General features: G+C 46.9%; 1 protein-coding gene across 5 annotated transcripts in view; it reads left to right on the top strand.

The window, feature by feature from the left end:
• The window catches only part of LOC144112053 (TBC1 domain family member 13), a 288796-nt gene that overhangs the window by 8427 nt on the left and 254971 nt on the right, over positions 1-25398 (top strand). For 2 of the 5 annotated variants that reach the window (XM_077645129.1, XM_077645126.1), the window contains exon 3: positions 20428-20468. The exons of 1 other annotated variant lie outside the window; for it this stretch is intronic. In XM_077645129.1, the coding sequence (XP_077501255.1) occupies positions 20428-20468 (41 nt within the window). Of the gene's footprint in view, positions 1-18041; positions 20469-25398 lie in introns of all 5 variants that reach the window. 2 more of the 5 variants (XM_077645131.1, XM_077645127.1) reach the window with 1 other exon arrangement.

Raw genomic sequence — 25398 nt, 5'->3', positions numbered from 1 at the left:
GGAGTCAGTTTTCTCTAAACTATCTCAAGAACCCAACCAGATGGACTTCCGTCGAGCATGTTTTCGTTCAAATCATAGGAATGATATGCAGAGCTCTAGTGAAGCCACCCTGACCTGCTGTCATTGTCTACATTCCTGCCTGCTACCCTATGGCCATGAGTCGTCATAAATTGCAGTCTTGGGCACAGCAGTTTTCAGCAGCCATGAGAGGGGAGGCCACCCCCCTGCCTTCCAACAAAGGCACGTCAGCGCGAACGCCCCACTGGCAGGCTGACTTTGGGGACCTGTTGCTGGACAACGACGGCTGCCCTGTGACCTTACTGCTCATCCTGATGGCCCCGCCTGTAGGAGCTGCCCTGTAGTTATCGCAGCTGTTGTGTACTGTACACTATAATAGCAATGCTCGTGTACACTTCGTCGATGACATCGATGGAGAAGTCGTCCATCATCCGTAGGCTAACATCTAACTCCATCGCAGTAGTTCCTTGCAGCACAGCCAAAGCTGCGATGGGTGCAGAGGCAATGTTCTGACGCTGCAGAGTGTAGTGCCAGTATAAAATGGGCATGGAATAGCATATGCTAAAAAAATAGCGTGCTTCATAGTGTACATGTGCCAAACACTATTTCAAATCGAGCGTAACGGTATGCTTACAGTTTGTACGCTATTTGCAGAGTTCAGCGTGTGTCGCTCTTGCCACTGTTCTAGCGTACGCTAAGATATCGTTCCCAAAATTGTGGCGTTCTTCAAAGCTGGAGCCCTTGCTTCGGGCATTGTCTATATTGTTGCTGTTTTCAGTACGTTCACTGGCAATAAATGAGGTACCGGTCTTAGGTTTTATCTCATCTCGCTTATAACAAACGTATGAGACAAATTTGCTTTATTTTTTTATTTAGAGTGATGATTCTGCCGTTTCTGGGCCTAAAGAAAAAGTCGGTTTGTTGACTAATATGGTTCATGTTCTAAAACCAGATGGCACCACAAGGCTGAGCTTTCCATTGCATCTCCGTTTGCATATATACTGAACTATGTGTGAATGTCAAATGGTGTAATGTCCCGCAAAATACTTGTGCTTAGAGTATTTACGCGTGCATATCTTTATGGTATGTAGACAGCGTTTCTTACTTTATCTGTGTATGCTGCGAGCAGACGACGAGGTGTGCAGGAACACGTTCAATACATTCTCCTGATTGACTGAGGAGATCTCTATCTTCTATAGTGCTGCAAGGAAACTGAGATGTAGTTTAAAGAGGGAGGGATGTGGAAGCCGTTTTCCCTACCATCATGCGTCGGGACAGCACTGACTGGGCAAAGGGGTAAGCTCCCTCATGGGGGAAGCGTGCGCAGCAGTGGAAGTACCACCTTGACGGCTACGCGGAATTCCATGGAGCCGGTGGGACTCTTCGGGATCCGGCGAGCGTCGCGAGCGGCTGTGGCCGCACGTTCTTGTCGCTTCCTGCTGCACACGCATGGGAAGATCCATCGTGCCCTGCCGCTGGATCTCTGGTTCCCGGGCAGCAAAGTGAACAGAGCAAACACACGCTCTCGCCACCTCCCACGCCACACGCCCGGGAATGGCTTTGCCCGAAGGGGTAAGCTCCCTCATGGGGGAAGCGGACGCGGCAGTGGAAGTGCCACCTTGACGGCTACGCGGAATTCTATGGAGCCGGTGGGACTCTTCGGGATCCGGCGAGCGTCGCGAGCGGCTGTGGCCGCACGTTCTTGTCGCTTCCTGCTGCACACGCATGGGAAGATCCATCGTGCCCTGCTGCTGGATCTCTGGTTCCCGGGCAGCAAAGTGAACAGAGCAAACACACGCTCTCACCACCTCTCGCGGCACACGCCCGGGAATGGCTTTGCCCCAAGAATGTTATGCGTATGGGAAGACCCGGCCGCCATTCTTGGCGTGCACCCCCCACCCCAGCCGGTAAGTCAGAAGCCCTTCTTCATAGCCTTCTGCTTCTGAAAATTGCCTGGTTAATGTCTTTTAGTTGGCTGGTGTTGTTTCGGCGTGGCCGCCACGAACGCCACGCCGAAGCACGTTGAGGCAAGCCGGGACGGCGGCCTTAAGAGAGAGAGAGACACGGACGCAGACGCGGACCGCTGTTGAGAGCCCCCTTTATTCAGAGCACGGCGCCTTAAATAGACTCAGCACCGATAATACAGCACCCCCTGAGGCGAGCAATCTTTGGTCTCAAAACTTAAACCACGATATAACATCATCCCCCTCTTTTTTGAAAATAATTGTGGAAGTAGCAACCTTATACATTTGTTAATGGAATAAGTTATACAATAGTATGTTTTTTTTTTAACAGGAGGTCGGGTAAGCAACATCCTTATACATCTATTAATGATATACATTCCTTTGACATTGTAGTTGCCAGCTCTCACCCCCCGCGAAAGCACGAGACACCAGGAGAAGAAGAACACAGGACCTTTCCTGTGTTCTTCTTCTCTTGGTGTCTCGTGCTTTCGCTGGTGAAGTTATGTCTGAAATATTCCCCCCCTTGTGGAACAAAAAGCACAAAATAGAGCTTTCAGTAAAACAAAAAAATGTACATAGTGGACTGCCAGCCCACAACATATCTGAACACCTGTCTAGGTGTGGCACATGGAAATGCAAGTAATATGAACACATGAAAAGTATGAACACATGGCACATAATTATGGAACAAAATTCTTTAGGTGGCGTGTTTCTGGCGCCGCCTTTTTGACTGCCAAGGCAACTGCAGTACATGAAGGTGTGTACCCTCTATAGGTGCCAGCAATGGCTGCGAAGTTGCTTTTGAACTTTGCTGCTCAGTTAAGCACCCACCAGGCAATACTGGGGGCGGAGATAGCGGCTTGACATCTGAGCTTCCCAGCTCACTGAAGCGCTCCTCAGGCGACTTTGAAGACGAAGAACAAGATTCAGACGAGTCCGAAGATTCAGTGGCGCGCCCCTCAGGCACAGCAGGGAGCGAAGACTTGTGAAGAACTGCATGTTAGCACGAAGGCTCAGAGACATGAGCGTTAGGTGTTTCAGAGAAAGCATGGGGACAGCACGTCATTCATGCGCTGTGAAGGTGCCTGTATTGAACCATTAGGTTGTTACACGCCTATCAGGTGAAAGAAGATCTTCATGTTGGCTGGGCATCGCAGCCGGATGTAGAACTGGCGCCTGAATACAATCCTCAGATCTTATGAAGCGCTCAGGAATTGGTGCTGTTAGTGCGTAGCATTTTGATTGGGCACGTCAGTCAGAATTTGAATGCATACCTGATCATCTTTCTTTCCGGCTGAAGACTATCTTACTGCGGGAATGGGGATAGCTACCATGGTAGGAATCTCATGTGAAAAGGACTGAGAGCTTTGCTGTAACAAAGGAGCATTGTCGGAGGACTGTGTGTTTTGGTTACCATAATTGTTGCTCTCTGCATGCACAAGGACTAATCTGGAAGCATTCCAAATATTTATATCACTCAGCTTAAATGCATTATGTGATACCTTGGACAGTACTGTAAAAGGACCTCAGTACTTAAGACGTTTATCTGGAATGTGTACCCTTACTCTATTCCCAATTTGTATGCATGGAGGCTTTGCTCCCCTCTTTACATCCACGTGTTGTTTCACATACTGCTGTCTACGGAACACCCTAGTTCTTACAACAGGAGGACTGCAATAGGGGTTTGAAGGAGCTAGTTGAAGGTCAGTTATATCAATGGAGGAGCGAGGTTGTTGAGATAACCCTGTGGAGATAACCCTGTAGTCACCTGTGCTGTCATCCTGTACGTACCTAAGTATTGTGTAATGGCTTTCTTCAATGGGCGTTGCTCGAGCTGTGCCAGATGAATTTGCTCCTTGAGCGCCCTGTTGAACCGCTCTACCTGCCCATTAGCTTGTGGATAATGGTTAGGTGAACATAGATATTTAATTCCTCGTTCTGTAAGGAAGATATAAAACTGCTGAGATTTAAACTGTGGACCACTGTCCATTACGATCGATTGGGGGGAAACCCTCTCGGCTGAAAATTGCTGAGAGAAAAGGTGTAACAGCATCAGAAGTCACCTCGCGAGTGAAACAGACTTCAGGCCACTTGGAATAATAATCAACTAATGTAATTGCAAATCCGCAGTCAAGTGGAGCATGAGTCAAAGGACCGGCTATGCCCATACCTAACTTTTTCCGTGCGGATTCAGGAAGAGGAACTGATTGGAGCGGAGCAAAGATCGGTTTGGCCGACTTGTCGGCGGCCTGACAAATGTAACAATTTCGGACTGCATTTTCCACGTGTTTGTCTAAACAAGGCCACCAATACCTTTCTCTATGTTGCTGTTTAATTCGAACTATCCCTGGATGATTTTCATGAGCAAGCTGTATGAGCTTGTTTCTTAAGGATTCTGGGATAGTCATGCGTTCATCACGAAAAACCAGACCTGCCACGTAAGAGAATTCATCCTTAACTGCAAATACGGTACTAATTCAGAAGGCATAGTCTTTATGGGCCATCCATCAGCAATGAACTTGGTGACCTGCTGCAAAGAAGTGCACTGTGAGGTAGCTACTTGCAAGTCAGCTTTACTGATGCATGGAGTCACTAGGGAGATGGTTTCCTCCTCCAGCTGTTCAGCTGCAGGAAGCTGAAGAGGTAACCTGAACAAGGCATCCGCTATGACATTGCTTGATCCTTTGCAATATTTGCAATATTGTACAGTGAAATTATAATATGAGTCGATCACACCATCTTTAAATGCGACTGATACCAGACGTGGACAATGAACGAAGAATGTTTGTTCAACAGCACGCCGGAATATATAGGCCTGAGAGGTGTGATGACGCAGCACGGAATCATGGTTCTTCCAAGACCGCAATGACGTCACACACTGTGTCACGCCCCCCCCCCCCCACAGGCTCTACTTAAAGTTCTCGTGTCTGAACCAGTCCGGTTGCTTGCACAAACGATTGCTTCTGTGAAGGATTGGTTCTTCCCCCATAGGTGGCGTTGGCTCTGACGCTTGCAGCTGCCCTGGGCTTTGCTGTGGTGTCAGGTCTGCACTAGCAGAGGTCGGCACTACGTCATCCACTAGAGGAGGTTGAAGAGTGGTCGGACTCTTCTTCTGGCACTCGTGCTGATTGGGCCCTTTCATTAGGCAACGGACCGCTGAGTGGAGGCCGACCATGTGATGGTTCTGTTGCAACTGGTCGCTCTGGGGCTGCTGCTGGATCAGCATGGTGCAGGCGTAGATGGTCGGCGTGGGTGAATCGAAGTTGCCCGTGCACTTCTGCAACGTACATCACAGCACTCACAACTTGGTGAACCATACCTGCCTCTTAAGAGGCATGTTCCCCTCGCACCTTCTTCACATGCACACGATCACCTTCGCGAAACACGCGATCGGCATCACAAGACACATCACGCTTATTTTTGCTTGATTGTGCCGGTGTTTGCCACGTCGCGCTGCTTGGTGTATTTCTGTAGGCGATAAGAAAATTGTAAACACTCCTGAAGCGACCACACACGAGTGACATCACGCTCCATGACTTGCTTTAACAGCGCCCATTTTATTGTCTGCACAGTGCGCTCCGCCGCACCATTGGGTGCGGGGTGATATGGCAGGGTACAGACATGCTTCACACCATTGCGCTCCAAGAAGTCCGAGAACTCAACAGACGTGAACTGAGGCCCGTTGTCGCTGACTAACGTTTCTCGCAGCCCGTAGGCTGCAAAGGCATTCCTTAGTCTATCAACCGTCTTCGTGGTAGACGTTGAGTACATCGGCCAAACTTCCACCCATTTAGAAAAAGAATCAACGTGAACTCGTGCCCAACACTTTGACGGGTAGCTCCACGGATAGAGTGGCACGGGTTGGGCAGCTGGTTGGACTGCCTGGCAGATTTTGCATTTCCTGACGTACATCTTGATGGCTTGATCCATACCCGGCCACCATACAAAGCTTCTGGCTAGCATTTTCATGCGAGTGCTGCCAGGATGTTCGTCATGAAGCAAGTTTAACACGTGTTCTCTCAACTGATCCGGTATTACTACCCGATTACCCCATGTTAGGCATCCTTGCTCAAGGGACAATTCATAATGGCGCACGTGATATGCGTTCATTTCTTCAGGGTATTGGTTTGGCCAACCATTCAGTGTATATTCAGATACACGACTCAGTCAAGTTCTGCTTTGTGGCCTTACCAACATTCGCAGCATATAACGGCAGGCTCTCGAACACTGCCAAGCATTCCTCTGCGACATCAGTTTCCTTCTCAGCCTGTGCTAGTCTGGAGAGCGCGTCCGCTACTTCCAGGTTCTTGCCTTTGCGGTACTTAAGCCGATAACTGTAGGCAACAAGCATCATGGCCCAACGCTGCATGCGCACTGTGGCCAAAGTAGGCGTTGGTTTGTCCTGGCCAAGGATTCCCAGCAATGGCTAATGGTCGGTGTAAAGTGTAAATTCCCGGCCGTATAAATATCGATGGAATTTCTTCAACCCAAAAACTAAAGCCAAGGCTTCGCGCTCACATTGCGGGTACTTCCTTTCCGCAGCTGTCAGCGTTCGAGAGGCAAAAGCTGTGGGACGTTCGCTGCCGTATGGCATCTCATGAAAAATAACAGTGCCCAGGCTATAATATAAGGCATCGCAAAGCATACCGATAGGCTTATTGACATCATAAAAGGTTAACTTTGCTGCTTGTCAGCAACTTTTTGGTGGATCGGAACGAGTCGCTGCATTCTTTAGACCATGGCCACTCTTGATCTTTTTTTAGAAGCTGGTAAAGCGGCTGTGCTACAGTGGACACATTATCTAAAAATTTTGAATAAAAATGCAACATCCCCAGATACGCCTTCAGTTCGGAAACTGAACTTAGCTCAGGCGCTTCCAGAATTGCCTTTATTTTGGCGTCCATAGGGTAAATGCCCTCCGCAGTCACTTTGTGACCCAAATAAGTCACCGAGTCTTGGAAGAAACGACACTTGTCGACTTTCAGTGTGATGTTGCAGGCACACAATCTCTGCAAGACACGCTCAAGCATCTTTTGACAGTCATCCATGTCCGACCCTGCCACAATGACGTCATCAATGTAGCAGTGAACTCTCGGAATGCCTTTCAACACTTCATCCATTAGGGCTTGGAAAATGGCTGGAGCGCTCGCCGCACTGTACGGAAGGCGTTGAAATTTAAAAAGCCCCAAACTAGTGTTGATGGTCAAAAGTGGTCTGTCTTCTGGAGCGCGCGGCACTTGCTGGTATGCAGCAAGAAGGTCGAGCACACAAAATATCTTTCCACCTGCTAGTCCTCTACAAGTCCTCTGATCTTGGTAGCGGGTAGTGTTTGGTTTTCAACACTGGGTTTACCGTAACTTTATAATCTCTGCATAACCGCAGGCTACCATCTTTCTTCTGCACCACTACAACTGGCGTTTTCCAGTCACTGTGTGGAACTTGTCGAAGCATGCCCCCTCAAACGTTAAGTTCTCTGCAGCGAACAATGCGCGCTGGCTTTCCTCATTCCAGAAGCCTGCAACCAATCTGTCCCAGAACGCATCTTGCAAGAATGTTCCAAAGTCGCACTTCCTGCCCTAGTGTTTTAGTTCAACAATAAACTCTTCCACACCTTCATGATCTAGTTGTACGCGGCAATTGAACTTGCAACGTTCGGCAATCACAGAGCTTTTCGGGCAGTAATGGGTTTGAAGCAACCGCTTTACCTCAGCATACATTTGTTCGGCGGGCGCTTTCGGAACACTCAGATTTTTCAGCACCTCATAAGTTTCTGTGCCAATAACAGTCAAAAATAGTCTTTTTTCCCTCAGCGATTTTGTTCACGCCGACAAAAAGTTCAAAACGTTCCACGTATGATTCGAAGTTCTGGAGGTTTTGCATCAAACCCCCCTATCTTCCCGTAAGAAGGCATTTTACAGTACTCGTCACACATTGCGTCCGTAGTAGTACTTCCCTCCGTCAGTACTCCTGCTGGACTTCAGTCGACGCCTCCGTTCGCTGTCGTGCTCCTTGAACATGTACAGCTTATACCCCTGTCACACGGGCACTCTAAAGGCACTTTGAACTAATGCTCCTTTACGCTTCCAAAGGAGCACTACTTCAAGGGAGTTCGTCCGTGCTACACGGTCGCGGAACGACCTTCGCAAGAAGTTGTTAGCGCCCTCATCGGCGAAAAGCGTTATTAAAATTGCAAACCTCACTGCACATGTAAATACAGAAATATCATATTTTTTTGGTAACTTAGTTTTATAACCGTATTATGTTAAAGCAACGCAATTTTAGCTGTAATAATGACATGATTTTCCAAGTACAGAGCATATCATCACAGTGCTCTGCCACACTGAGCGCAACTCGCTCAGTCTGGCTCAGGCACAGCTTCGTTCTTCGGTTGTTCCCCTTGGTTCTTTTGCCCCTGCGATCGTTGTTTTTGTGGTTACGTTTTTCTGGTGTGCCTTGTGTTCGGCGGTCTCCATCAAAATGAGTGACGATCCACGCGACGACCAGAGAAAATTTGAAATTCCGCTTGCAATGAGTGTGGTTTTGTCGTCGTCCGTGGACCTTGCGCTATCAAGGCGAAATGTGCGTGAAATAAGGCGGCGTCTCTTAGCGAATAACGGCTTGCTTATAGCACTGGCTATATGCAAGGCGTTGGTTTTATCGGTTTTGCACTGCCAGACGCCGCAGGCTCACCGCCACTCATTTTGTCGACACACACACACACACACACACACACACACACACACACACACACACACACACACACACACACACACACACACACACACACACACACACACACACACACACACACACACACACACACACACACACACACACACACACACACACACACACACACACACACACACACACACACACACACACACACACACACACACACACACACACACACACACACACACACACACACACACACACACACACACACACACACACACACACACACACACACACACACACACACACACACACACACACACACACACACACACACACACACACACACACACACACACACACACACACACACACACACACACACACACACACACACACACACACACACACACACACACACACACACACACACACACACACACACACACACACACACACACACACACACACACACACACACACACACACACACACACACACACACACACACACACACACACACACACACACACACACACACACACACACACACACACACACACACACACACACACACACACACACACACACACACACACACACACACACACACACACACACACACACACACACACACACACACACACACACACACACACACACACACACACACACACACACACACACACACACACACACACACACACACACACACACACACACACACACACACACACACACACACACACACACACACACACACACACACACACACACACACAACAAGCACGAAACTGTATAAAAAAACGAGCAGTGCAGTCTCGCCGTGCGATAATCGTGGGCGAGCAGTGGCGACCTGAGTCTAGTGGCAACAGCACCGCAGATGTGACGAGCTGCTCTCCGTCGCTACTCGCTACAAACAAACAACATGGCCGACATGGCGGCATATTTACCGTGGCTACGGTGACGCTCGTATATCTGGAACGAGAGTATAGTGTGGTGAGACTGCCACAAAAGAAATGATCTTATATTTTAAAACACCACTGATCTTATGAAGTGAAATTATAAAATGAAAATTGAACGTTTCTTTTCTTAATTTATTTATGCTGTTAACTCACTGGGAGAGAGAGTACTCCCTTGAAGCCTCAAAGGACGAACTCGAGCTGCCTTGCTTCGAAGCTCCTTTGAGCTAGGTGTCCTTTGGCGCGTCCGTGTGGCAGCGCGCATTTGTCCTTAGAGTAATGGAGCATTAGTTCAAAGTACCTTTACAGTGTCCGTGTGACAGGGGTATTAGTCAACTTTTGATGAACATGCTGGCTGCTCTGGCTGGTCTTTCCGCATAGAACGCTGCTTCCGCAGTGCCGAGCTAGCTCCGAGCTAGCTCCGCGCATGGCCGAAGTGCCTCGTCGCCAGATGATATGACTGACGCCAGACGTGGACGACGAATGAAGAACGTTTATTCAACAGCACGCAGGAATATATAGGCCTGAGAGGTGTTATAACGCAGCACGGAATCGTGGTTCTTCCAAGACCATGATGACGTCACACACAGGGTCGCGCTATCAGAAGTAGTAATTGTGATAGGAAGGCTTTCATCAAATATGTGAATTACCGGGTTATTTGCAAGGAGCTTTTGTGTTATTGAAACTAGCATGAGCTTCTTCAGATCATTCGAAGGTCTAGCCTTGCCGGAGTAATGGCGCAGTGGTTCAACAACATCAGCATAATGTGGTACAAACTTTGCATAATAGCCTGCTAGACCAAGAAATGACTGCAGTGTCTATCAGTGGGAGGAGCATTGCAAATAGCATGTACTTTTGATTCCAGTGGGGATAACCCTTGGGCATTAATACAATGACCAAGAAAATGCATTTCGTTCGCAGTGAAAACACATTTCTGGTTCAGTTTCATAACGGTAGCATCAATCCGGCTTAAGGCAGTTTTCAAGTTTGCATCGTGTTCCGCTTGTTCTTTATCCCAGACCAAAATATCATCCTGATAACCTTTCAACACCTAAGACATCATTTTCTGGAAAACAGAAGAGGCAGATGCCAGCCTGAAACACACTCTGCGAAAACGAAATAGCCCTTCATGAGTGATAAATGTAGTTAAATCTCTGCTCTCTTCCGCCAACTCAACCTTGTGATACGCGGAAGCAAGATCAAGTTTAGAAAAACAATTAGCACCTGATAACTGGTGAAGCAGTTCCTCGATGTGGGGAAGGGGAAAAGTGTCCACCACAATGGCCTTGTCCGGCTCACGGAGGTCCACGCACAGTCAAATGGACTCGACCTTCTTCTTTACCACCACCATTGGTGACACCCAGTCAGAAGCGTTGACTCTTTCGATGACTCTGGAAGTCTCCAAACAAAAAAGCTCGTCTGCCACTTTCTGGCGGAGCAGTAATGGAAGTCGACGCAGCTTGGATGCCACAGGTTTCACATCCGGTCGTCGAGTCACCTGATGCACGTTGCCTTTTACCAGACCCAAGTCCGGTGTGAAGAGATGACTGAATTCCAACGACGCATTGGGCGGAACTGCAGACGGAGTGATCTGTGCACAGGACAGCGTTTCACCGATGATGATGAGTCTCAATGCCTTAATAGCGTCAAGTCCCAGAAGTGATGAACCGCGTTCCGTGACATAGAAGTTTACCACAGCCGACTCATTGACGAACTTGACGGTTGTGGAGAAAAATCCCAAGTTCGTCACCACTTGCTCAGAGTAGTTCTGGATGATTAAATGTGATCGAAGTAGGCGGATATAAGTACGTCTCGTAGTCCCGAACATTCCCGAGAGAGACGACTGCCCCGGTGTCGATCATCAAGGGGAGGGTCACATCATTAACTTGAATGGGAAGGCGCATAAGTGACAGGGCATTGACACTGTCTTCGACATTGAGGACAGTCAACGTATTTGTAATGGCACCATCTTGAGTTTCCAGTTCGGTGGCAGTTCTCGCTCTATCTTCTGGTGAACGGCACAGTTGGAAGAAATGTCTCTTTTTTCCACATGTCTGGAAATATTTGTGAGGAGCAGGACAACCCAGAAAATTCGCCCAGTGATCTGACGAGCCACAGCAAAAACAGCCGCCAGGTCAAGCCGACGGCGCGAAGGTGCCTGGTTGCCTCCTTTCCTGACGAGGAGGCTGACCTCCTCGCTCTCGGCGTCCGCTATCGCTACCTGGTCAGGGGGGAACGCCGGTCTGTTGGCTGCCATCGTGAAGTGAAGCCGGGCGGGGAAGGAGACACTGGAACCGGATGGGAAAGGCCACCATCTTGAAAGTATTGCCGTGGACAAGGCTGGTCGTGTCCGTCATCTTGTGGCTGCCGACGCTGTGAAACTGCGTCTACTTGTAGAACGCCGAGCTGCTGCATTATTTTATCGGTGCATTCCTTTTTCTGAGCAACCTCCATTGCCTTCTTGGTGGTAAAATTCTCGCAGAGTTGCATGAACTGGCGGTGAAGTTGATGCGACTGCAAGCCACAAAGGATTTGATTTTGCATCATGATGACGGTAGTGGTGCCAAACTTGCAAGATTTGGCGAGCAGTTGGACATCTCGAATGTATTTGGTAGTTGGCTCAGGAGAACTCTGCACTCTGCATTTGAAATGTATGCGGCTATAATATTAATTTTCTTCTTCATGAAAGGGCTTGTCTAACACTTGAAGCACTGATTTGTATACGTCTGGTGCCTCGGAGTCACTTGTCCCCACGTCGGTTCTAGCCTGCGTCTCTTCTTCGACGAGGCTGCAGTAGCTACTGATGCCTTCTGCCCCCAGTGTGTTGAGCAGAAGCGCTTTCTTGTGGTCCGGCGTAGCGGTCTTGGCGGCGTCGTCGACGGAAGCCTGGAAAACGCATCGCCATTTAAGCCAATTAATAGCCAGTACTCCTGGGCATGACAAGAAAGGTGGTGAAGGTATTGCCATGTTCAAAGTGGAACCAGGGGGTCAGGACAGCCGTGCAGAAGACACCGCAGTAGCGTTGATAGGTCAGGCAGACGACATTGCAGTCGCGTCAAAAAGCTGACGCCTCAGTTGCGTCTAAAAATAGCAAAGTGCAAAAATGCTGCTTGAAGATAGGGCAGCAGAAGTAGTAAGTGTAGTCGAGAAGTAAGTAGAATCTCCTCACTTATGTATAGGCACGATGCACGTGCATCCTCGTCGCCAAAATGTTGTCAGCGTGGCCGCCGTGAACGTCACACCGAAGCACGTTGGGGCACGCCGGGACAGTGGCCTGAAGAGAGAGAGACAGACGCAGACGCGGACCAATGTTGAGAGCCTTTTTTATTCAGAGTGCGGCGCCTTAAATAGACTCAGCGCCACCAATACAGCGCCCCCTGAGGCGAGTAATATTTGGTCACGAAACTGAAACCACGATATAACAGCTGGCCTATTCTGTGTATTATTTGCGAGTGTAATAAATAGCATATGAGTGATCGTGCCTTGTCGTCCCTCCCTTTGTTCCGATCGAGCATGAGCCCCTCCATGGTTAGTGGGGTGAATACGCTGCACCTGTGGAGTGGAGTGGAAGCAGGGCGGAAGACTGCTACCATACCATCACACTGTAAAACTTGGCAGCATCATAAATGCTTCTTAGGGTGCTTGATTGGTTGTTAATGTGCTAGCATTAGAATGGTTGTCTGAGTGAAAATCCAGCATCTGATGCACGTCCAACAGAGTGTGGAGCAGAAAAGAAACTTGCCATACTTATGGCCTCAAGTGGGACTAGACTCTATGTTGTTGTGAAGAGATCAGCTTTGCTGGCTGCTGCTTTAGGCCACTTGGCCAACGCTGCAGGCTTACTCTCTGTTAGTTGAACTTCTAGCCTCTCGTGCTGTGATTTGGAAGTTGTGTTCTTCATCCATTTTTTCCATGCATGAAACAGTCCGAGCAAACGTGAAAGAGAAAAAAGGACTCGAGCTGATATGTGTTTGCTTTTAGTTCTGTGTTTTCACCTTGTTTTGCTTGTTTTCTCTCGTGTTGTATGGGTGGGAGAGTGCCTTCTTGGAGAACGAGTGCTGAAGACTCCCCTGTGGAGAGATTCCCAGCAAGGTGGGCTCATATTTAAGTGAGAATACTCAACCGGAACCCTCAGGCGCATGCTAGGCTTAGCTCAGCGCTGCTGAGCAAGGGTGTGCTACATGCCTGCATGGATTCTGCGTCATCGACGACAGCTACGCGGGTGGATGCTGTGTTGCCAGCTGATGCAGCCTCCACGTCCACACAATCTTCAGCGCCTACGGGCTTCCAGCCTGCACAGTCTTCGGATGCAATGACTTTGGCCTGTGCCATGGATTGCTCCACCACCTGCTTGCCTGCGGCACTCCCTCAAGGAACTGTGCCCGTTGCACCGGTTTAGTATTCCCTTGAAAGGGTGACAACAGCATCTGAGCCCCTGCCGCCTCCACGGATGTCTCCTGTGAGCCGAGTCTTGCCATGGTGAACTTGACATCTTTGGTGGACGACAGCGAGCATGTCCCAGTGCAAATATGTTTTGCGTCTGACCCTGACACCCTCATGGTTTATCATGCCGACAGCACAAGTTCTCCTGAGGATCTGCACAAACATTCACTTAGTGCTGCATGCACAGCCTATGGGGCGTCGGGGCTCATACCTGCTCCTCCTGCAAGGCCCATTGACTCTGCCGGAGTACCTTACCTACTGCGGTGCGATCATCAAACCACAGCCCTTCCGACCTCATCGTTTGATTTGTTATCATTATCATAAAGAAGGACATACGCGAAATACCTGCCGTAATCCTGTAGCTGTGACCAACATGAATGAACCAACAGTTCTTTGTGCCCTATGCAAATCACCGAACCATGTCATTTGCTGCCCTGCTTGTCCAGACAAGCATCGAAGAAGTTGCACAAGCCATCTGCAAAACTGGGTATTCTTACAAGTAATCACTTTACTGCTCTCGCATGTGACGACGACTTCCCTGAACTTCCTTTGCCTGACCTCCCTGCTCACCATATGTTTTCTCAGCAGCGTTAATAAGCACAAGTGGCCCACCTTCGTGGAGCAAATAGTACACCAACACGACCAGTGCATCCATCACATGCGGATTTCACAAATGAAGACACAGCTTTAGAAAACGCCATCGCAGAGGCTTGGGGCCATCTAGACTAACTTACCCAGTGCCGGGAACAGCGTTGCTTTTATTCCTCTTGAAGGATTCTAATAACTTGGAAGCAGTCTTCACAGGAATCTCCTCCAATAAGCACTGGATCACAATCAGGCGCCGGCCACCCGTTAACCGTTGCTACCCCGACAGTGGATAAAATATTAGCGTTCATGAAGCAGATGACCTCCCTCATCGTAGATGCTCTTTGGCCTCACCATGGGTAGTGCATAATCTATGGTGGTGCAGTGGAACTGTCGAGGCTTTGCTAATAAGACCTCTGAAGTGAACATCCACCTTCGTGACTGAAAGCGAAAAACATGGGCGTTCCTATTGCAAGAGCATAATTCCCCTCCTCGCCTTTCAGGATTCTGTGCATACCATTCACCTTCTATCCCTGATCACCATTGCATCGCCTCCTCCTTCAGGCCAGCTAAATCTGCAATTTACATTCACAGTTCAGTTTGCCATACGCGGCTCTAACTTTCATGGCGGTGCAACACACGTCAAGAGGCCATTGCCCTTGTTAAATCTGCACGCACCCCCCTTATTCTAGTTCCTTTTTATGGCCGTTCTGGCTCCGCATCTCACAATCTTGGATAGGTTCGTTTTCTCCATTCTACCGACTCTGGTATCCCTATTCTAGTTGGTGGAGACTTCAGCGGTGCACACACTTTGTGGTGTTACCCATCGGATTCCTCCAGGGATGCACACTTCCAAGGAAGCTTTTCAGATCATTCCCTTCAACTTTTAAATCACCCGCATACCTCTACCTGCCCACGAGGTGGCCCGTATTCACTTGACTTGACTTGGTGGTTAGGCCCCGGCAACCTTCGTTGGGCTGTTGATTCTGATACTTGGGGTAGCGATCACAGCCCTATTTTTATCTCTCTCACTCCTTCCCGTCTACAAAAAATATGTCACAGCATATGCATAACATCATGGGACTCAGTACGTGCAGACAATCGTTGATCTACGCTCAACCTATCTTTAGCACTGTGTACTCTGCTGTTCTCGCGACTCACACTATTGCCACTACTGTAAATGAAGACGAGCCAAGCCCAGACATATACCTCCCAAATCTGTGGGCTCTCCGTCGCTAGGCGGATCATTATGCTTCTTGTCACCCTGATGATCCCGCGGCTTTTCCCGCTCTAAACTGGGCTACCACTTGTGCACGGCGCCGCTATGCAAAAAGACTTGGCAGGCAACACTGGGCTGCATGGTGTGCCCACCTGTCCTCTATGCAGGGCAGTTGACATCTTTGGAGAGTGTTTCACGCCATGGAGCACCCTTCTCAGGTTGCAGATTACACAGCATTCGCCTCGCGCTGATGTGGATGAGGTTACATTTGCACAACAAGTAGCCCGTCAGTTTTCTCCACACCATGACTGCACCTCTACATCTCCTGGCTTATCAGTTACAGAGCCCACCGATGAGATTACTTTTGACCTAACCATGGCAGAGCTGCTGGCCTGCATTGAACGCCTCAAAACTAATACTACTCCCGGGCACGATGGCATACCTAACTCCTTATTTAGTAACTTGGAAGGGACTGCATTGCAAACCTTACTTGACACTTTCAACGAAGTGTGGCATTCTGTTATGCCGGGAGTTTCCCTCACGCCTACAATGTGCAAGCTTTATAAAAACGTTCTTGCTGCTCGCTTTTCGTGGTGGTTGGAATCCTGTGATTGTTACCCAGAATCTCAAGTCAGTTTCTGCCCACAAAGTGGAACGGAGGATGGTCTTGCCATTTTGGCTGCTGACGTGCTTCACCACTCTCCCCAGAGTTGCCTTGCTCGAACCGTGATTGCTACAGACTTAACAAAGGCATATGATAACATCCTTCTCCCTGCCGTTCTTGGTTTCGCTCACCAGTTGCTCCTCTCAATTCACACCTTTTTAATAAAGCGAACCTTTAGTGTACGTGTCCACGGAAAGCCCTTTGGTAACTTCACTTCCAACATAGGAGTGCCCCGGGGTTCTTGGCCCCACGTTATTTAATGTGGCCTTTATTCCTCTTGTTCGAGCCCCATCGAGACCATCCCTTCTATCCGTGTGCTTGCGTACGCAGATAATATAACCTTGTGGTGCTGTCACCCAGATGCGTGTATCCGTCTGTTGGTCCTCCAGCGCATCTCTCCTCCCACTTCTCAGTTTAACCCTCTCGCCTACTAAATCATGTTTCATTCGCATTGGAAATAAAGCTCGCTTACTGAAAGCCCCCCCTTTAAATTTTATTATAGATAATTCTCCGATTTCTCAGGTAGAAACTGTTCGTATTCTTGGCCTTCTCCTTCATAAATCTGGGATTGGCACACCATGGATGACAGCCACCCGTAAGTGGGCTCACGCTACTCTAGGTCTGATTTGTCGCATAGCTATGCGTTCTAGTGGCGCGCGTGCTCATACGGCCCGCCAGCTTGTGCGCTCTATCCTTCAGCCACGGATAGTATATCAGGCACACTTTCAACGTCTCACCCGCATACAGTGGGACTCCCTTGAAGCTATCACTCGTGAGGCTATGCGTGCCATAACATATCTGCCTCGTTTAACACCCATACCTGTGCTACAGGAGTTCGCCCAATTTAATACACCCAGTGAACTCATCGAGGAACGGATGGCAGAGTTTGCTAACAGTCTCTGCAGCTTCATAGTTTAAAGACACTTTCTCCGTGGTTGTACTGTCTGCTCACAGACAATCGCCCCACTGTTTTCCCGTTGGTATCAGCTGTGTATCTGCCTGAAAGGTGCATATTGTATGCTGATGCATCACATACTGCAGAGTGGGAAGCTACTGCTGTGTATAGTCCCTCCCATCTGCATCTTGACTCTCGCGTGACATATACCATGGATACATGCACCCCCCTGGAACTTTTGGAACTTCAAGCCATTTACAATGCCATTGCTTCCCTTCTGCTTGTTCCCACATTCTATACAGTTCATCTTTACACCGATTTCCTTGCCGCCCTTAAACAGCGTAAGGCTGTTCGACGCATATTCTAGATTACACAATCAATTCATTTGCTCTGCGCAAAGTACCCATGTCCTGTGCACATAAACTGTATTCGCAGCCATGCTTATGATCCCCATAACATTCAGGCGGATGCTATGACACGCCTTGGCACATCGGACGACCCGCCACTTTCCCCTCTTCCCCTTGATCCGTTCCTGTCCCATGTTTCCGATTCCCAAGTTCTGCGCCTGCAAACAGGCGCTCTAATTCCTCCGTGTTTGCACCCTCTCCCCTAGTCTTACTCAGCAGGAGGAGGTATCCGTGCGCCGGAATCGGGCAGGGGCAGCTCTGACACCATCTGTCCGTCATCGGTGGCGTGAAAAAGATCTGCCAGCAGCTGACAGGTGCCCTTACTGTGGCGCTGCACCAGACATTTGTGATGTGCAGCACTTGTTGTGGACGTGCCCTGCAACTGCTCCTGTTAGAAAACGGCTCCTCAGGGAGGTGGGCCTGCGGTGGAACTGCGAATGTGATTATGAGACGTGGACAGTGGACAATGACTGCACCGGCAACCTCTGCGACCACCTCAGCGAAACTGGACTTCACTCCTTCCTATAACTTTATATCTCCTGCATTCCATTCCCCGTTTCTCAACCTATGCCTCATGGCACACTTCTCGAATAAAAAAAAATGCAAGAGAATGTGGCCACATGCATGTGTCAGCCCAAGTTAGAATGTGTGTCTGGCCTATGCTTGATTACACTTGATCAAATGCTTGATGCAACTTGATGTCTAATTTCTGCAAAGTAGACAATATCTGAAATGATTTTATAAATTTGAAACCATGACAAGCAGCCTTCCTCCTGCCAGCCTCTTGCACTGTGAGGCCAGTTAGCGCAGCTGCGTACAAAGTGCCACAAATCCTTGGCACATGTCCTAGGTTGCGTGACTGCACAAAGAGGGTGCCACAAGTCAATGCAGTCATAAAATCAGAACCCACTTGCTAATGTATTTCCCTCCGCATCAATTGCATTGATCACCTGCGAATTTTTTGGGTATGAAACATGGTGAGGTTAATTAAAACTATTTTTTAACCTTTCACCCATCCGCACATAAAAAGTACTGTTGTCCTGATGACATAGTGGCACAATAAAGTATGTGTCTTTGATTAATCACAGCATTACTGCTTAGGCACTGTCTGCTTGCAAGTGTCATTTATTCGTTAGCTTTTTTCTTATAATGTACAGGTGTTGGAAATGTGCAGCGCAAATAAGGACGAGGACACATGGAAGACACATGGAACACATGAGCGCTGACTTGCAACAGTTTATTTCGAAACTCTGACCAGCATTTATAGCTGAAAAGCCAGGCAATTATCACACATGCGCAGTAGGTGACCCATTCATATGTTGGCACAAATATAACAGCTCTTTACTAGTAAGAGCAGTAGATGGCTTGGCCATGCAAGACCCACCCAGCAGGTCTATCATTTCATCCTCTATTATCTCTCGAATGAGTTTGCAATGGTTTTTGGTGATAACAGAGCAATCGTGGTAAGCAGGCTGACACGCAAACTCTCCATCTGAATCGCTATCATTTTCATCTTTACCGTTTTTCTTACATTTCCTGCAGTGTGCGTCCAGAAACCCTCCTCGCCGTTCAGACACATTATTGCAATGCTCTCGGAGGTGGTCGTTCAAACATCTACCGCTTTGTCCTACATAGCTGGCTTACATAGGAAATGTAAGAAAAACGGTAAATATGAAAATGATAGAGATTCAGATGAAGAGTTTGTGTGTCAGCCCGCTTACCAAGATTGCTCTGTTATCGCCAAAAACCGTTGCCAACTCACTCGTGAGATAATAGAAGCTGAAATGATAGACCGGTTGGGTGGGTCCTGCATGGCCAAGCCATCTATTGCTCTTACTGGTAAGGAACTGCTATATGCATTTGCGCCAACATATGAATCGGTCACCTACTGCGCATGTGTGATAACTGCCTGGTTTTTCAGCTATGTATACTGGTCCGAGGTTCGAAATAAACTGTTGCAAGTCAGCGCTCGTGTGTTCCATGTGTCTTCTTTGTGTCCTCGGTTTTATTTGCGCTGTACATTTCCATCATGAATCACCAACATGCCCAGACTGCCACCTTAGTGTACAGGTGTGTTTTTTGCTCTTGCAGTGTAACTTGAGATATTTGTACTCGTACAGTGTGCATTTTTTTTTTGTGGGAAATCCTGACTATATATCCACTCTCAAAGTCGCATGAACATTGCAGCTAACTTGCCACAAAAGAGCTTGTACTCATCTGTGTGAGCAGGCAGTGTATACGATAGTGCTCATGGAAGCATGAACTGAATGCTGAGTGTGGATGCGTAAACAAATTCTGAGGCACAGTGCCAAGTGTGTTTGGAAATTGGCATCTAGGGCTTGTAAGGTAGTCTGCTGCTGTTGTATGCTAATTTTGTGCTAAATTAAATGCCAGAGCCTGCTGGACTTGTACAGCCTGTTTTCGTCGGCCAGCTTTTGTAAGGAGGCACTGTTGCTGCTGGTTCTGGGGCATTTATTCTTGTGGTGCGAGTAAGGGCATGGGCATGGTGTTTACGGGGATGCATTTGCAAATCAATGTTTGATATATAATGCTTCTTACATTTTGTTTGAAAATGTTCTCGTCTTATGACAGGCATTCCTGATGACAGTGGTTTGCGACCTCTATGTTGGCGGGTGAGAACTGCTTCTGGTATTCCTTGTGCCTCTCAGAATTCTGTTCATCCACAGTGTATGTTATTACGAGATGTCCGTATTAAGGGGAATAGTGCTGCTCTGTCCACCCTTCTCCACCTAAATAAAATTCGGAGGATAGTGAAAATTTTCTGGCCATTGTAAGGAAATAATTTGCTCTAGTGAATTTATTTTGCTGGCTACACCAACACTATAATGGATGGTGCAGTCCTTGGCTTAACATGACAAATTTGTATGTTCAAGACCATGCCACAGTTGGCATGCAGAGAGAAAAGAAAGTTTATTTGCTTTTAATGGAGCGAGTTGGCTGAGTGGAGCAGTGGAAAGGGGGTGAAGTAGTGGTTATGGTGCACTTGGCTCTTGAGGGAGTAGCATTATGGTATAAAGGCTGTGTCTTATCAAGAGTAGCGATGTTTGAGCCTTGACTTGGGAAAAGGGAGGTCTAACAAGTAGCAAGGCTGGCTTGCCTCGTTGGTGCAGCGCGGTGGCTAGTGTGGTCATGCACTCTTGGAAGCCTGCTGGAAGCGCCAGCAACCCAGTAGCTGCAGATCTTGTTCAGTCAATGATAGGCATGCTGATGTCACCTGCAGTAATGCATTCATCAAGTAAGCTGCTCAAAGCAGGCTGGGTCACACAAAGAAATGATTAAGACATGGCTTTTCAAGTCAGCACTGGACTGTATATGGTGGTGTTGTAATCCAGACATGTTGATACATACTAGTACGTGAAAAAGAAAATGTGTGGTAGTAACTGTGTGGCCCTACTTATTAAAGCATGTGCTGGTAAGTTTTTTTTGCAGAAATCGTTTTTACTTTAATGCGCATATGGCATATAACTTCTGGTGCTTCTCTGCTGTAAAATACTGCATTTAACCGAATGTAGCACAAGTTCTTTTCTTCAATTGATCAACACATCTTGCCTGGTATTCGAAACCAAGGTAGAAATATTAATGCTATGATTTCAGAGCGTTAGCTCTTGTTAGCTCATTCGACATCTGCAGCACCTGCTACCTCCAGCCTGCTTCGGTTGGAAGTAGGCAAAGTGGAGAAAGGGTAGTGACCCTTTCAGGGAGAGCCCAGGGAACCCAGATGAAAATTTCCTAATGGGGAATCTGTTCGTTCCAACGTCTGCTGGACCAATAGCTGTTGGAACCAGCAGGTGCCCTGGTAGCACCAAAATAATAATGACCACGTTTGGATTAACAATTCCGTTGACTTGACTTTATTGTATATTTCTGAAATATTACAATGAAGTGCCTTACCGTTGATACCAGACGTTTAAGTAGCGAACAGGGAATTTTCAATATGCTTTTGAACATGAATACTAAAAAATCTTCTGGTTCTGATCAAATCCCCTACACTTTTCTGAAGGGGTAGCAGAGTGGGTAGCTAAATTCTGTTTTCTAAATCACTGCTTGATGGCCAAATTCCGAGGGACTGGAGGACTGCCAGAGTCAAGGCACTTCATAAAAATGGAAAGAAAAACCTCATTGTTAATTGCTGTCCGATTTTACTAACTTCTACACTTTACAAAATGCTGGAGCATATTATACATACATTTAGGTAAGTATCATGGGCTGACTGAATTTCAACACTGATTTAGGAGAGGCTATTCAACATGCACACAATTAGTCTGAACAGTGCGTGATTTTGCTAGTTCAATAAATAACAAACAAACAAACTAAATAATAATAAAGAAGTAGCAGGCAGAGTGAATGGTACGTCTTAAATTAACGCGAAGAAAACCAAAGTAACATTCCACAGTCTCGCAAGGGAACAGCAGTTTTCAATCGGTAGCGAGGTGCTGGAGGTAGTGGCTGCTGATCCGGATCATAAGAGGGAAATAACTAGAAGGATAAGAATGAGGTGGAGCACATATGGCAGGTTCTCTCCGATCATAAATGGCAGTTTACCAATATCCCTCAAAAGAACTGTACAACTGCTGTATCTTACAGTTACTCACCTACGGGCAGAAATGTGGAGACTGACTAAAAGGGTTCAGCTTAAGAACAACGCAATGAGCTGTGGAAAGGAAAATGATAGGTGTAATGTTAAGAGACCAGAAGTGGGCAGAGTGGGTGAGGGAACAAATGCGGGTTAATGATGTGCTAGTCGAAATGAAGAGGAAGAAATGGGCTTGGGCAGGGCATGTAATTCGAAGGCAAGATAACCCCTGGCCCTTAAGGGTAACGGAGTAGATTCCAAGAGAAGGCAAACATAGCAGGGGGTGGCAGAAGGTTAGGTGAACGGATGAGATTAGGAAGTTTGCAGGCATAGGTTGGGCGCAGCTGGCAAAGGAAGGGGTTAATGGAGATGCATGGGAGAGGCCTTTGCCTTGCAGTGGGTGTAGTAAGGCTGATGATGATTAGGAACCAAACAGACACTATTTTCATGGATTTCTTCTCCAAAGGATTCGACAAGGTTTCTTACAAAAAACTACTATTCAGGTTGGATCGATTGCTGAAATTTTCAGCTCATACATTGGATATCTACCTACATTCACGATCTCCACCAGTTCGTTGCATTCAATAAAAAACTCTAATGCACTTTTGGTTGACTCTGGCGTTCCCCAGGGCTTGGATTGTGTACCCCTTTTATTTCTTTTATATAGTAACGATATCGTGCAAGGCTTCCTGTTTAAATTGTATGCTGATGACTGCGTTCTTTATTCTGAAGTTAAAAGTGCTACTGACCAAATAGTTATAAATAATGCATTCGGTAAAGTTATCGCTTGGTGTGACTCTTGGAAAATGCCTGTTGATTTTGAGAAAACTATATGAAACTAACTTGCAAAAAAATAACTTTAGAATTCCAGTACTCCTGCGACCAAAACATATTAAGGGGAGATTCCACTCGGAAGAACTTTTTCTTTAATTTTTGTCGCAGCTCAATGAAACTTGTACCAAAGAGTTTGAGCTGCTCTTTTCAAATATGCTCATAGTTTTTCGATAGCTCATTTGGTTCATTTCTTGCACACCATACAATGCTAGAAACAATGCATGTTTGTGCACACTTCGGTAATTACAGGAAGCACAACAGAACACTAAAAAGTAGCTCATATTGCCCCCAATGAACAGTAGAATTCAATAAAGCATAAAAATACAGTGTTCCATTACTGTTCTCTTCTTGAAAAAATTTCAAATTTGAAGTTCCAGTTTTACCATTCCCAACAAAGAAACTTTTGAAATTATCTTACTGAATATATTTGGTAAAAGCTTTGAAAGTAGTTTCATTGTATTCAGAGCATGCTAAAGCATAACCATACCAATTTTCGTTGTGACTGGACTACAAAAAGTGCTCAAAGTTTAGTGCACAAACTCTAAAAATGGGACAAAATGAGGAACAGAGTAAAACACGTTTGAAAGTTAAAAAATTTATTTATTTATTTATTCGAATACCTCACGGGCTCCGACTGGAGTATTATGTGAGGGGGGTTACATAACTGGGGTGGGAAAAAGAAGCAAGTAGAACATGGTTGTTTTAACATTGTTATACAAAGAACAAGCAACCAACCAGAAAATAGAACTAAATTGAAAAACGCACTACAGAACACACTTCAGAAGAAAATGCTACTTATTTTTTCTTTGAAAATAACATGATCTGAGATGTGAACAATGTTATCAGGAAGACTATTCCAATAAATGATTGCACGGGGCAGGGCTGATGAGTTGAATGCAGTGGTCCTTCCCGAAAGGCGCTTAAAACTGAGGTGATTATGCAATCGGTGAGATGTGCGGGCCGGTTTTGTAAGGGGTAGTGTGAAGGAATGATGGCTGTAAACAATTTTATGGAAGAGGCAGATAAGTGCTATTGTTCTGCGAGATTCTAAGGATGGAAGGGATAACGAAGCCTTAATGTTAGTTATACTAGAATGTCGGCAATAGTTGCGAGAAATGAAGCGAGCGGCACGATTTTGTACGCGCTCTAGGGAATTAATTAGGTACTGTTGGTGAGGTGACCAAATGGAAGATGCGTATTCAATTTGAGGGCGGACGAATGTCTGATATGCGAGCTGGCGTGTGGAAGAAGGCGCACCTCTGAGGTTACGCTTTAAATAACCTAATGTACGGCTAGCTTTGGCAGCAATTTTTTCTATGTGGGTTTTCCATGAGAGATTAGATAAAAAGTGAACGCCAAGGTACTTGTACGATGACGCAAGAGTGACTGGACTGTTGTTAAGCGAGTAAGTAAAAAGGTAATTAGACCGTTTACGGCTAAATGTTATTAACTGGCATTTATCAGTGTTAAGGGACATTAGCCATGATGAGCACCAGTTATTAATGCGATGTAGATCTTCTTGAAGGGCGATGTGGTCATTAAAGGAGCGGATTTTGCGATAAATAACGCAATCGTCTGCAAACATTCTGAGTGTTGAGGTAATGCCTAATGGGAGGTCATTGATGTAAATCAGAAAAAGTAACGGGCCTATTACACTACCTTGCGGTACGTCTGATGTTACATCAATTAAATGGGATGAATGGTTATCAATAGAAGTGAATTGTTTTCGAAATGATAAAAAGTTTCTTATCCAAGAAATTGTTAATGAATCGAGGCGCAGTGATGAGAGTTTCGCTATTAAACGACAGTGTGGAACGCGGTCAAAGGCTTTAGCATAGTCTAGGAATATACAGTCGATTTGAAGATTTTCGTCCATACCGTGAAAAAGCTCATTAGTAAATTCGAGTAGTTGTGTTTCACATGATAACCCTTTTCTGAACCCATGTTGTTTTGAAAAGAAGAAACCGTTGCCTTCTAAATGTAATGCCGTGTTAGATGCAATGATGTGTTCGAGAAGTTTGCAAGATATACATGTCAGAGATATTGGGCGATAGCTAGCAACGTCAGTTCGGTCTCCGGATTTGAAAATTGGAATAACTTTTCCAATTTTCCACTTGTATGGTATCTCGCCTGTT

The sequence above is a fragment of the Amblyomma americanum genome, unplaced genomic scaffold (genome assembly GCF_052857255.1).
Source record: "Amblyomma americanum isolate KBUSLIRL-KWMA unplaced genomic scaffold, ASM5285725v1 scaffold_37, whole genome shotgun sequence".
Lineage (NCBI taxonomy): Eukaryota > Metazoa > Arthropoda > Arachnida > Ixodida > Ixodidae > Amblyomma > Amblyomma americanum.
The sequence above is the reverse complement of the archived record's forward strand: the minus strand, read 5'-3'. Positions and strand labels throughout refer to the sequence as shown.